The 14,693-nt window shown below is 34.1% G+C and overlaps 1 protein-coding gene across 7 annotated transcripts in view; it reads left to right on the top strand.

Moving 5' to 3' along the window:
- The window catches only part of C9H14orf39 (chromosome 9 C14orf39 homolog), an 81,723-nt gene that overhangs the window by 49,462 nt on the left and 17,568 nt on the right, over nucleotides 1-14,693 (top strand). For 5 of the 7 annotated variants that reach the window (XM_072838819.1, XM_072838816.1, XM_072838818.1 and 2 more), the window contains one exon: nucleotides 5,304-6,268. The exons of 1 other annotated variant lie outside the window; for it this stretch is intronic. In XM_072838819.1, coding sequence (XP_072694920.1) covers nucleotides 5,304-5,503 — 200 coding nt within the window. In that variant the 3' untranslated portion in view covers nucleotides 5,504-6,268. Of the gene's footprint in view, nucleotides 1-5,303; nucleotides 6,269-14,693 lie in introns of those variants that run through there. One more of the 7 variants, XM_072838815.1, reaches the window with a different exon arrangement.

The following is a 14,693-nucleotide window of genomic DNA, read 5'->3' as shown; positions in this document are numbered from 1 at the left end:
CATTCTTTAAATGCCTACTATCTAAAATAATAAATTTATTTAATATTCTTTCCTTTGACAACCTTAGTCATTTGACACTCATTCACTTCAAATATTATAATATAGGTCCTGATCAAATTTATATGTTCCTTCCCTGACTTCTAAACTTTAGGACCTTATTTTTCTAGTCTTTTTTCCAGTTTTATTAATATAATTGACATACATGACTGGATAGATTTAAGATGTACAGTGTAAAGGCTCAACTTACATATATTTTTAAATGATTATTGCAGTAAGTTTAAAGAATATCCAACATCTCATATAGATTCAGTAAAAAGAAAAAGAAAAAATGAAAATAATTTTCTTTGTGTTAAGAACTCTTAGGATTTACTCTCTAGATATCTTTCCTATATATCATATAGCAGTGTTAACTATAGTCATCATGTTGTACATGACTTCCCTAGTACCATTTATCTTATAACTGGAAGTTTGTATCTTTTGACTACTTTCCTTCAAATTCCCCTCCTCCGCCCCCAACCTCTGGTAACTACAAATCTGATCTCTTTTTCTGAGTGGGGTTTTCTTTTTTCTTTTCATTTCTTTTTTCTTTTTCTCTTTCTTTCCATTCTTTCTGTCAGTTCCACATATAAGTGAGATCATACATCATTTGTCTTTCGCTGACTTACTTCACTCACATAATGCCATTAGTGTTACTGTAAATGGCAGGATTTCCTTGTTTTTTTATGCCTCAATAATATTCCATTGTGTACACACACACATATATATAACATATATACACATACATATATATACATGTGTGTATATATATATATATATATATATACAACTGCTTTATCCATTCATCTACTGATGAACACTTAAGTTGTTTCCATGTCTTGCCTGTTACAAATATTGCTGCTATAACATGGGGGTGCACATATCATTTTGAGATAGTGTTTTCATCTTCTTTGGATATATTCCCAGAGGTAGAGTTGCTAGATCATATGGTTGCTCTATTTTTAACTTTTTGAGAATCCTCCATACTGTTTTCCATAGTGGCAATACCAGTTTACAATACTACGAGTGGTGTTCAAGTGTTCCCTTTTCTGTACATCCTTGCCAGCTTTTATTATCTCTTGTATTTTTGATAAGGAGCATTCTAACAGATGTGAGATGATATTTCATTGTGGGTTTGATGATGGCAATCATCAATGCTACTGATTTTTTGCATTTCACTAATGACTAGTGATGTTGAACATCCTTTCATATACCTGTTGGCCACCATAGTACCTGTTGGCCTTGTAGTATCTTCTTTGGAAAAATGTCTACTCAGGTCATTTGCCTGTTTTTAATGGAATTATTAATTTTTTGCTATTGAGTTGTGTGAGGTCTTTATATATTTTGGATATTAGTCTTTTATCAGATACATGATTTGTAAATATTTTTCCTGTTCTCTAGGTTGCCTTCTCACTTTTCACTTTATTTTTTCTTTTGCTGTGCAGAGACTTTTTAATTTGATGTAGTTCCATTTGTTAATTTTTTGAATTTTGTTGCTTATACTATAGGTGTCATACTCAAAAAATCATTGTCGCCTTCCTTTTCCCTCTGCCTCTTTCTTGGCTCATGTTCTCTCTCTCACTCAAATAAATAAAATCTTTAAAAAATTATTGTCAAGACCTATGTCATGGAGTCCTTAGGACTTCCATGGTTTTAAGTCTTAAATTTAAATCTTTAATCCATTTCAAGTTAATTTTTGTGAGTGGTGTAAGATAGGAGTCTAATGTCATTCTGTTTACATGTAAGTATCCAATTTTACCAGCACTATTGAAGAGACTGTCTTTTCTCCGTTGAGTATTCTTGCCTCCCTTGTCAAATGTTAGTTGACTATATATATGCGTGGGTTTATTTCTGGGCTCTCAGCTCTGTTCTGTTGATCCTTTTGTCTGTTTTTTATGCCAGTGCCATACTGTTTTGATTAATATAGCTTGATAATTTAACTTGAAACCAGGAAGTGTGATGCCTCCCATTTTGTTCTTTCTCAGGATTGTTTTGGCTTTTGGGGGTCATTTCTGGTTTCATATAAATTTGGGGAGCATTTTTTCTACTTTTATAAAAAAATGCCATTGGAATCTTGGTAGGGATTGCATTGAATCTATAGATGGATTTCAGTAGTAGTGATATTTTAACAATCTTAATTCTTCCAATACATGAACACAAGATAACTTTCCATATATCTGTGTCTTCATTAATTTCTTTTACCAATGTCTTGTAGTTTTCAGAGTAGAGGTCTTTTAGCATTCTTGGTTAAGTTTATTCCTAAATATTTTATTCAGTACAATATTTATAATATTAGCCTATTGTAAAGAGGATCATTTTTAAAAATTCCTTTTTTAGATAATTTTTGTTGGTGTTTAGAAATGCTACTGATTTTTTGTATATTAATTTTATATCCTGCAACTTTACTGAATTAATTGATTAGATATAACAGTTTTTTGGTAGAGTCTTTAGGATTTTCTATATATAAAATCATGTAATCTGTACATAGAGTCCGATTTACTTCTTCCTTTCTAATTTGAATGCCTTTTATTTCTTTTTCCTTGCCTGATTGCTCTACCTAGTACTTCTAGTACTACTATGAATAGGAGTGGTAACAGCAGGCACCTTTATCTTGTTCCTGATCTTAAAGGAAAAGCTCTCCTCTTTTCACCATGAAGTATGGTGTTATCTGTGGGCTTGTCATATATGGCCTTTATTATATTGAGACGTATTCCTTCTATGCCTAAATTGTTAAGTTTTTATCATGAATGGATTTTGAGTGTTGTCAATGCTTTTTCTGCATCTATTGAGATGATCATATGATTATTTTCTTTTATTCTGTTAATGTGATGTATCTAACCTTGTTCTAACATATATTTTAAGCTTTTTTTCTTATAAGAATAAGGTATACTTTTGGCCAGACTGAAGAACTCACTACGTCCCAAATATGCCCACCTTTCTTTCCCATATTTTTCTTCCTGAAATCCTCAGCTTCCATTTCTTTTTTTAAAAGATTTTATTTACTTATTTGAGAGAAAGACAGAGAGACAGAGATAGCAACAAAGAGCACAGGCGGGGAGGAGAGAGAGAAGCAGGCTCCCTACTGACCAGGGAGCCTGATGTGGGGCTCAGTCCCAGGACCCCAGGATCATGACCGGAGCTGAAGGCAGACACTTAACCAGCTGAGCCACCCAAGCACTCCAACTTCCATTTCTTTCTAACCATCTTGCAAGACCAGGTTCCATAAATCCTTTTTTTCCCTTCAACTTTTCATTCCAAAAAGATCTTTCCTTCACTTTTCTGCATTTTTCTTTTTTGATATACTTTTAAATATTCTATTTTTTGTTACTATTTATCAATATATATAAAATCTCTTCTAACCACAGGTCTTTGAGGACAGGGGTTCTGTTTTATTCACCTTTGAATTGTCCAGCACCTTGCATTATATTATTTATAATGATATATATATAATTTATATATAAATTATAATTTATAATTATATTATTTATAATTTATAATGAAGACTTCATAAGAACGTTTTTTCTGAAATTAAATTAAAAATCATATTCATTTATTCAAAGACAGATTAGAGATTTTAGTTTTTTCTGAGCCTGTAGCTATATTACAGCTATTTTCCCTTGTTTAAGTCTTATGGATGTGTACTGAAGTCAATGGAAAAATAAAGGGATAGAGGAAGAACTCAAGTATCTGGTAATTAGTCCATCTGTCTTTCTAACCATCCCTCCATGCACCCATCCTAATTCTGGTTGGCTCAGCTTTATCTAGGGTGACATAATTGAGGTTTTTAAAGATACATGAATCTTCAAAGTACCACAAAGTAAATTGTTCTGCTTAATGTACTAATTGAATTGGTTCTCCATGGAAAAAAATACAGGTGCTTTAACAGACTTGCTTCAAGTAAGATTTTAGATTACTGTGCATTTTGAGTTTAATAATAATTAAAAATAATAATAAATATACTAAACATATTTTTATATTTACAGTCTTACATAATATAATGAATATTAAATAATGTTCTCCCTAAGGGGCAATTCTTGGAGTCATTATCCAAATAATCAGTTAAGCAAAGTTGATTTCAGAAATTCCCACCTGAGTGGCTCAGTTGGTTAAGCATCTGACTCTTGGTTTTAGCTCAGGTCATGTTCTCAGGATCATGAGATAGATAGAGCCCTGCATAAGGCTCCATGCTCAGCATGGAGTCTGCTTGAGATTTTCTTCCTCTCCCTTCCCCTTTGCCCCCCCCACCCCCACATACACACACACTTGTACTCTCTCTCTAAAATAAATTTTTTAAAAATCTTAAAATATTCCTTTTAGAACTCTAGAACCTTTTCACTATTCTGTCCGTTTCCTTGAACAATGAATGCCACAAGCAATACATTGTAGTAACTTATAAACAATAGTTGAATAAGTTTGACTTCTGCAGTATCTCTCAGATCCAGCATTTCTTATTTCTTTCCCTATTCCCTTTGCTATGACTATAAGACCAAACTTTTCGTCATCTCTTTCCTGTTATCCCTACCCACTTCTAGATACTCTACTATTTCAGCCTCTTAATGCATTCTTTCCTTAGTAATTCTCAGAAAGTAGTTCAAATCCTGTCATATCTCCACTTGAAACTTAAAAAAATTTTTTAAAAATTATTTTGTTGGGAGGGAGGGAGAAGAAGAGTGAGAATCTTAAGCAGTCTCTACAGCCAGTGTGGAGTGGGAGATGGGACTTGATCTCACAATCTTGAGATCATGACCTGAACAGAAGTCCAATGCTTACCCGACTGAGCCACTCAGGTGCCCCTCCACTTGAAAACTTTTAATGGCTTCCCCTTACATATCAAAGTCTGGATTCTGGACTGAATGTCCATTCAGCAGTCTTTCCAAGCTCATCTTATTTAATACCTTTTAATAACTTATTATTTCTCAGTGCTCCTGACAGGCTGAACTGATTTCTCTTATACTTCTATGCATGCCTGTTTCTGTGCCTCTGTGCTTTTCTCTCCATTTGAGTTGTTTTATCCCCCACCCTTTTTTTAAACCATATATGCTACCCCTATTTACACTTGAGTTCAAATTATTTGAAAGTAAGTTTGAATCTACTTGATTTTTCATAGTACAAAGGACAGTTGTTTGCACATAGAAATACAGTTAAATATCAACTTTATAAGTGATTCAGTGTTACCCTATTTATTGTTTACAGTATGTTGTAATTCAGTAGATTATGCAAATAATGTAACATGAATAGTATGATATTGTGATGTTTATCTTCCTCAGGAAACTTATTTGGGAAATCAGAAAGAGAAGATGCTTTTACATTTTCTTTTTCATCAGACTCTTCAACTCATACATTTGGAACTGGAAAAGATGATTTTAGTTTTCCATTTTCATTTGAACAGGATCAAAACTCAACATCTTCTTCTGTAAAAGGTTTTTCATCTTCCTCACAAAATACAACACAATTTACTTTTTTTTGAACTAATTACTAATTTCTCAAATTATTTAACTGCTCTGTGATCATTTAGGGCATACATTTACATTATTACTTTAAAAATGAAGACTACTATCTTTTGTTGATTAAAGCAATAATAGATTATTATAGTTATATTATTTGATTAAATTTAAATATTGAGGGAAATTAACCCTGTGTCATCAAATTTTGTTTTTATTTGCGGTATTTGCTATTGTTATTTATTTTGGTTTTGATTTTGCAAGCCATTTTTAGGCAGAATTAATCTTAATAGAATTTGATGCCTTTTCGTTAGTCTGTACTATAAATTTTAAGTCTGCTTCTCCCCAGAAACTAAGTTTCATTCTGGTAGTATTTTAGGTGCTTTGATAAGAACCAGAACTTTAGACCCTCAGAAGATCTTTTAGCAGTAACTAATGCACAATTAATGCTGAGGTATACTTTGTACATTAGCTACTAAAAAATGCTTTTAAAACTACTGTGTTTCATGTATGCTTCACTTTTGTTGTAGTATAAAGAGTGGTACTTTAATAATAATCTCACAGAATTCATGTTATTGATAGTGAATGAAATGTTATTTTCTTCTAATATAACAAATAATAAAATTCTACTTTTATTAGTTATTCTAATATCTTTAATGGAAAGAAATTAAATACGAAGGGCTCAAATCATTTCTGAAAATTAGATTGTATTAATGATGATACTGTTATATTTTCTTGCTTAAACTTTTTTGAAGAACATTTAAAATTTTGTTTTCTATCTCTAACAAAAAAATTCACCTTCATGTTTTATATGCAGCATTTGCTTGTTAATATAGGTTAAATGAAGATAATTAAAATTTGATGAAATTTTATAAACATATTACTCAACATCTTTGTATTTTGTGTAATTAGTTACATTGAGTTATTGAGTAATAAAGAGTTTGACTCCAAATTTTGGTGTGTGACTGCTGACAGATTTTAAGCTTCACTGCATTTTCTTTCCCTTCTGCTCCATATCTGATCAAGCTGATAAGAAAGCCCAGATGTTCCTACCTTTAGCACCAGTGGGAAGTTCAAGCCATACATAGGAACTCTTGTTCTGGTCCCACTCCCAAACAGCATGAAAACTCACAGCTAGTCTCCTTTCTCTGATTGCTCAAGTCTTTTTCAGACAAACTAGGTCCGGCCTACTCTTGCTAGAAAATGTCATTATATGAGTAATAAATCTTTTCATAACCTACTGATTTATAGAGAATCTTCAGGTGTTTTGACTTGGTTTCTGAAGCTGATAAGGAACTTCTTTCTTAAATGCCAGAGTTGCAAGATAAAAGGAATGACTAAGAAACATTAATTAGGTAATACAGTTAGAGTTGGGAGAAATTAGAACTAAATCAAGTAGGAGGCAGTTGCGCTGGTCCAGGTATGTGGTGATAGGTTCCAGGTCATAACAACTAATTGTGTGGTAGTTTGATGCTGCTGACACCTAAAATTATAAAAGTATATATTGCTTAAAAGAGATGTATTTGATTGAATGCCATCTGGATATAAGGTAAAAAGAGAAAGGAACCTGGAGTTATTTGATTGTGTTTGAATATCATAAATCTCAACTAGTGGAAATATGTACAGTGTTTCTAATATAGACCACAGAAATAACTGTAAAATCAAATAGCCTTCTAAAGATAATTTTTTAAAGAGCAATATTCCCCTAATGATGAAATCTTCAAAATAGTTGTCATCTTCAAAATAGGAATTTATCTCCACTTCTATTCAATAAGGCTTTAGAAACGTGGAGTCCAGTCCCAGAGCACCCTGTTACATTTAGTAGAAAGACTAAAACTGCATATCTGATTATGTTTAAGAAATAAAGCTATTTTATATGATGATTATGTTTAAGAAATAAAGCTATTTTAATATGATTAGATTAAGTTTTTCTCTATGATTAGGAAAGGTATTCTTTTTTTTGGTTGTTGATTTCCTTTATTGATTTGCTATTTTCAATCTCATTGATCTCTCCTCTAATTTTTATTATTTCTTTACTTCTGGTTACTTTGGACTTTATTTATTTATTTATTTTTTGTTCATCACTATTTTTTTTAAATTTTATTTTATTTTTTTATTTTTTATTTTTTTTAATTTATTTTTTATTGGTGTTCAATTTACTAACATACAGAATAACCCCAGTGCCCGTCACCCATTCACTCCCACCCCCCGCCCTCCTCCCCTTCTACCACCCCTAGTTCGTTTCCCAGAGTTAGCGGTCTTTACGTTCTGTCTCCCTTTCTGATATTTCCCACACATTTCTTCTCCCTTCCCTTATATTCCCTTTTACTATTATTTATATTCCCCAAATGAATGAGAACATATAATGTTTGTCCTTCTCCGACTGACTTACTTCACTCAGCATAATACCCTCCAGTTCCATCCACGTTGAAGCAAATGGTGGGTATTTGTCATTTCTAATGGCTGAGGAATATTCCATTGTATATATAAACCACATCTTCTTTATCCATTCATCTTTCGTTGGACACCGAGGCTCCTTCCACAGTTTGGCTATCGTGGCCATTGCTGCTATAAACATCGGGGTGCAGGTGTCCCGGCGTTTCATTGCATCTGTATCTTTGGGGTAAATCCCCAACAGTGCAATTGCTGGGTCGTAGGGCAGGTCTATTTTTAACTCTTTGAGGAACCTCCACACAGTTTTCCAGAGTGGCTGCACCAGTTCACATTCCCACCAACAGTGTAAGAGGGTTCCCTTTTCTCCGCATCCTCTCCAACATTTGTTGTTTCCTGCCTTGTTAATTTTCCCCATTCTCACTGGTGTGAGGTGGTATCTCATTGTGGTTTTGATTTGTATTTCCCTGATGGCAAGTGATGCAGAGCATTTTCTCATATGCATGTTGGCCATGTCTATGTCTTCCTCTGTGAGATTTCTCTTCATGTCTTTTGCCCATTTCATGATTGGATTGTTTGTTTCTTTGGTGTTGAGTTTAATAAGTTCTTTATAGATCTTGGAAACTAGCCCTTTATCTGTCATTTGCAAATATCTTCTCCCATTCTGTAGGTTGTCTTTTAGTTTTGTTGACTGTATCCTTTGCTGTGCAAAAGCTTCTTATCTTGATGAAGTCCCAATAGTTCATTTTTGCTTTTGTTTCTTTTGCCTTCGTGGATGTATCTTGCAAGAAGTTACTGTGGCCGAGTTCAAAAAGGGTGTTGCCTGTGTTCTTCTCTAGGATTTTGATGGAATCTTGTCTCACATTTAGATCTTTCATCCATTTTGAGTTTATCTTTTTTTAAATTTTATTTATTTATTCATGAGAGACACAAAGAAAGAGGCAGAGACACAGGCAGAAGAAGAAGCAGGCTCCATGTAGGAAGCCCGATGTGGGACTTGATCCCAGGTCCCAGAATCACACCCTGAGCCAAAGGCAGATGTTCAACCACCAAGCCACCCAGGCATCCCTAGGAAAGGTATTCTATATTTACAAGAGGAATATTCCAAAATCAGTTAAGACTGATTTATCCTCAAAGGAGGTCTAATCTACTATAGTTACTGTGGTATCACTAATTCTCAGTGGATAGAGCTAGGAAATATGTTTATATTAACCCATGTACACATCTGTCTATCAGTCATCTATCTACATACTTAAAACATGACTTTGTACTGATACTCCATCAACATGAGGGTCATTCATTCTAGTGTTCTCGTTTTATTTGAAACCTCTTTCTCTGACAGTGAGAAACTTGGTTTTCATTAATTATAATTTATTTACTCTTTTGTTCAACCCTAGTATACATGTAATTTCAGAATTGTGAACCCATATCCTGTGAGAAACATTTATACATTAGGGTATGTTAGTTTCCTATGGGTGCTGTGACAAATTTGGTGGATAGGAATAGGAAATTATTCTCTCACAGGTCTGGAGGCCAGAAATCCAAAATCAGTTTTACTGGGCCAAAATCAGGGTGTGAACAAGACCATACTTTGTACAGAGGCCTCTTCCAGTTTCTGGTGGCAGCTGGGATTCTTTGGCCTGTGTCCTCCATATCACTCCAGTTCAAGGCTATTATGTTAGAGTTCAGAGAAACAGAACTAATAGCATCCATCTCTGCCTTTTGTTTATATATCCATCCATCATCTAGATTTATTTTAAGAAATTTGTTCTCAAGATTGTGGAAATTGCAAATCCTAAATCTATAGGGCAAGTTGGCAGGCTGGAAATTCAGATAAGAGTTGATGTTGTAGTCTTGACTCTGAAATACACAAGGTAGACCAGGCAGGCTGGAAACTCAGGCAGAGTTTCTATGTTACAGCCTTAAAGCCAAATTCCTTCTTTGGGAAACCTCAGTCTTTGCTCCTAAGGTCTTCAAATGATCGGATAAAGTCTGTTCACACTATGAATAATAATTTGCTTTACTCAACATCTACTGATTTAAATGATAATCACATTTAAAAACACCTTCATGGCAAAATGTAGAATAGTGTTTGACCAAACAATGATACATGATAGCTTAGCCAGATTGACATATAAAATTAACTATCACTGCCAGGATCTTCAAATCTTTCTCTGTCTGCTTTCACGTGACCTTCTCTATGTATATGAAATTTCCCTTTGCTTTTCCTTTATAAGAACATGTAGTTGCATTAAGGGTCTACTTGGATGGTTAATTCAGATAATCTATCTTAAGATTCTTAACTAAATCACATCTGCAAAGATCCTCCCTCACCCTTTTCTTGTCATATAAGGTCACATCAACAGGTTCCAGGGAGTCGGATATGGATATTTTTTGGGGGGGCCATTTTCTGGCCAATGACAAAGGGTATATATAGTGTTTGTGTACTTTCTTTTAGTCTGTGGTGTTAGATTATCTAGCCAAAACACTTTCAAACTTACTTGGAATAGCTCCCTGTCTTCCTTACCCCCTAATTATGATTATGTCACTCATAATCCAGTTACATTCATTTGTGCAACCCATCTTAAGTTTATCTGAATTCCTCATTGATCTTCACTTTTTTTTTGAAAAATTTATTTACTTGAGAGAGTGAGAGAACGAGCACGTGCAAGCAAAGAGAGGGGCAGAGGGAGAGGCAGAGAGAATCTCAAGCAGACTCCCCACTGAGTGTGGAGTCCGAAGTAGGGCTCAATCTCATGACCCCAGGATCATGACCTGAGCCGAAATCAAGAGTAGAATGCTTAACCAACTGAGCCACCCAGGCACCCCTAAAATTTTTTATGTATTAAAACTCCCTCTTTGTGATGTACAGTTCTATTCATTTTGACAGATAGAGTTATGTATCCACCACCCCACTACCATATAGTACAGGTCCATAACCCCCCAAATTCCCTAGTAACCCTTTGTATTCAACCCCTCCTTCTACTTCCAAAGCTGGAAACCATGGGTCTGTTTTCTGTCCCTTTAGTTTTGTCTTTTCCAGAGTGTCATATAAATGGAAACATACTATATTTTAGCCTTTGGGGTCTGGCTTCTTTCACTTAACAAAGTATTTAAGCTTCATCCCTGTTGTATGAATCAATTAAGTGTTCCACTGTATGGATATGGTACAGTTTGTTTGCATGTTGATAGGTAAGTGGATTTTGGAGATTATGAGTAAAGCTGCAAAAACATTCATGTATGGAATTCTATGTGAATGTAAATTTTTATTTCATTTGAGTAAATACCTAGAAGTGGGATTCTTGAGTTGCACAATAAGTATATGCTTAACCTTACAAGAAACTGCCAAACTATTTAACAAGGTGACTGTACCATTTTGTGTCCCTGCCACCAATGTATGAAGACTCACATCTTTGCCAAAACTCGGTATTCCAGTTTTTATGATTTCAGCCATTCTCATGGATATAAAGTGGTGTATCATTGTAGTTTTAATTTGCATTTCCCTACTTGATGTTGAGAATTTTTTCATATGCTTATTTGCTATCTTAATACCTGTGTTTGTTAAAAAACATTGGAGGGTATTTTTTATTGTTGAGTTATGCAAGTACTTTATGTATTTTGTATACAAGGCCTTTATTAGATAATGTGATTTGCAGTTATTTTCTCCCCATCTGTGGCTTATCTATTTATTCTCTTAACAGGGTCTTTCACAGAGAAAAATGTTTAAAAATTTTTAAACATTAAAGTCCAGTCTGTCATTGAATTATACTTTTGGTTATTTTTTAGATATGCTCTTTGCCAAACCCTAAATCATAAATTTTTCTGCTATCTTTTCTTTTAAAAATTTTAGTTTTTGGGTGCTTAGCTGGCTTTGTTGTAGGCATTGGCTCTTGATCTCAGGGTTGTGAGCTTAAAGCCCCACATTGGATTAAAAATTAAATAAATAAACTTTAAGAATTTCAGAATTGGGGCACCTGGGTGGCTCAGTTGGTTAAGCATCTGCCTTCAGTTCAGGTCATGATCCTAGAGTCCTGGAATTGAGCCACTTGGGCTCTCTGCTCAGTGAGAGTCTGCCTCTCCTTGTCCTCCTGCCCCTGCTTATGCTTCTTTTCTCTCTCAAATATGTAAATAAAATCTTTAAAAATAATTAGAGTTTTGTATTTACATTTAGGTCTGTAATACATTTAAGTTAATTTTTATATAAGGTGTGAGGTATGTATCAAGATAAACTTTTGAGTGGCACCATTTGTTGAAAAGATTGTCTTTTTTCCATTGAATGACTTTTGTATCTTTGGCAGTAATCAATCGGTATGTTTATATAGGTCTATTTTTTTTTTTTTTTTTTAAGTAGGCTCCACTCCCAGCATGGAGCCCAACCTGGGGCTTGAACTCACAATCCTGAGATCAAGACCTAAGCTGAGATCAAGAATCATCTAGATGCTCAACCAACTGAACCACCCAGGCACCCCTATATATATATCTATTTGGGGGTTCTGTATTTTTTCCATTGATTTAGATGTCTATTTTTCACCTACAATACATTGTCTTCATTATTGTGGATTTATAATGAATCCTGAAATTGAGTGGTGCAAGTCCTCCACCTTTATTCTTTGTAAAAATTATTTTAGTTCTTCTAGTTGTTTTGCCTCTCCATATATATTTTAGAATCAGCTTGTTCATTTTTAAAAATATCTTTGGAATCTTAATTGTGATTGCATTAGACCTATAGATTCAGCATTTTTTTTTTAGGGGAAAGGGGGAAAGAAAGAAAGAATCCAAGGCAGACTCCATGCCCAGCACAGAGCTTGACCTGGGGCTCAATCCCACAACCCTGAGATCATGACTTGAGCTGAAATCAAGAGTCAGATGCTTAACTGAGCCACTGAAGTGCTGCTGCCCTATAGATTCAGCATTTTGACAATTTTGAATCTTCTAATGATCAGCATTGTATATTTCTCTATTTACTTACATCTCTTTGATTTTTTTGATTAGTATTTTGTTATTTTCATAGTGCAGGTTCTGCACATATTTTCTTATATTTATTTTTCTTCTTTTTCTCCTTTTGGTACTGTTGTAAATGCTGTATTTTTTCTACTTTTTAAATTTTGGATGCCAATTATTTATTGCTAGTATAGAGAAATAAAGTTGATTTTTGTATATTAACCTTACATCCTGTGATCTTGTTAAACTCACTTATAGGTCTTGTAGCTTTTTTATAGATTCTTTGGGATTTTTCTATGTAAGTAATCATGTTGTCTGCAAATAGAGGCAGATTCGTTTCTTTTTTTTCCCTCAATATACATGCCTTTTATTTCTTTTGCTTACATTATTTCACTGGATAGGACTTCTAGTAGGATGTTGAATAGGACATAGGGAGTAAGGACAGCCTCGCTTTTTACTTAATCTTAGGGGGAAAGCATTCAGTCTTTCACCATTCAGTGAGATAGCTGTAGATTATTATATAGTTGCCTGTATCAGGTTAAGAACATTCCAATCTAAATCTAAAATTTCTGCTGTGAATTTTTAATAGGAATGGCTGTTGAATTTTGTCAAATTCTTTTTCTGTATCAATTGAATAGTATTATGATTATTTTTTTCAGTCTCTTAACATGGTGAACTACACTGATTGCTTTTTAAATGTTGAACCAGCTATAAATTTCTGGGAGACATTCTGATGTATTGTCCTTTTTACTATATTCTGATTTCAATTTGATAATATTCTTTTGAGGACTTTTGCAATTTATGTTCATGAGAAACTTTAATCTGTGGTTTTCTTCTATTGTCTATTGATATTAGGGCAGTGATGGCCCATTAAATTAATTAGGAAGTGAATTAGGAACCTTTACTATTTTCTGTAAGAGTTTTGTAGAATTTTTTTTCTTAAATGTTTGGGAAAACTTGCCAGTGAAACCATCTCAATTAAGTTCAGTTTCTTAAATAGAGGAATATATTATATTTTCTTCATAAATGAGCTTTGGTTGTTTGTATCTCAAAGAATTAGTCCATTTTATCTAGGTTTTCAAATTAATAGTCATAGGGTTTATAATATATGTATAATATTTCCTCATTAATCTTTTATTGTCTATGTGGTCTTTCTTTTTTGGGGGGGCTAAAATTTTACATTTATATTTATTTATTTATTTATTTACAATTTTTTTAATTGGAGTTCAATTTGCCAACATTTAGCATAACACCCAGTGCTCATCCCACCAAGTGCCCGCCTCAGTGCCCATCACCCAGTCACCCCAACCCTCTGCCCACCTCCCTTTCCACTACCCCTTGTTCATTTCCCAGAGTTAGATGTCTCTCATGTTTTGTCACCCTCACTGATATTTTCACTCATTTTCTCTCCTTTCCCTTCATTCCCTTTCACTAATTTTTATATTCCCTAAATGAATGAGACCATATAATGTTTGTCCTTTTCCGATTCCCTTTCACTAATTTTTATATTCCCCAAATGAATGAGACCATAAAATGTTTGTCCTTTTTGGATTGACTTATTTCACTCAGCATAATACCCTCCAGTTCCATCCACGTCGAAGCAAATGGTGGGTATTTGTTGTCTCTAATGGCTGAGCATATATTCCATTGTATACATAAACCACATCTTTATCCATTCTTTATCTCTACACTCTGAAGAGTTTATCCATTCATCTTTCGATGGACACCGAGGCTCCTTCCAAAGTTTGGCTATTGTGGACATTGCTGCTATAAACATTGGGGTGCAGGTGTTCTGGCATTTCACTGCATCTGTATCTTTGGGGTAAATCCCCAGCAGGGCAATTGCTGGGTCGTAGGGCAGATCTATTTTTAACTCTTTGAGGA

This window comes from Canis lupus, chromosome 9 (assembly GCF_048164855.1).
Source record: "Canis lupus baileyi chromosome 9, mCanLup2.hap1, whole genome shotgun sequence".
NCBI lineage: Eukaryota > Metazoa > Chordata > Mammalia > Carnivora > Canidae > Canis > Canis lupus.
The sequence above is the reverse complement of the archived record's forward strand: the minus strand, read 5'-3'. Positions and strand labels throughout refer to the sequence as shown.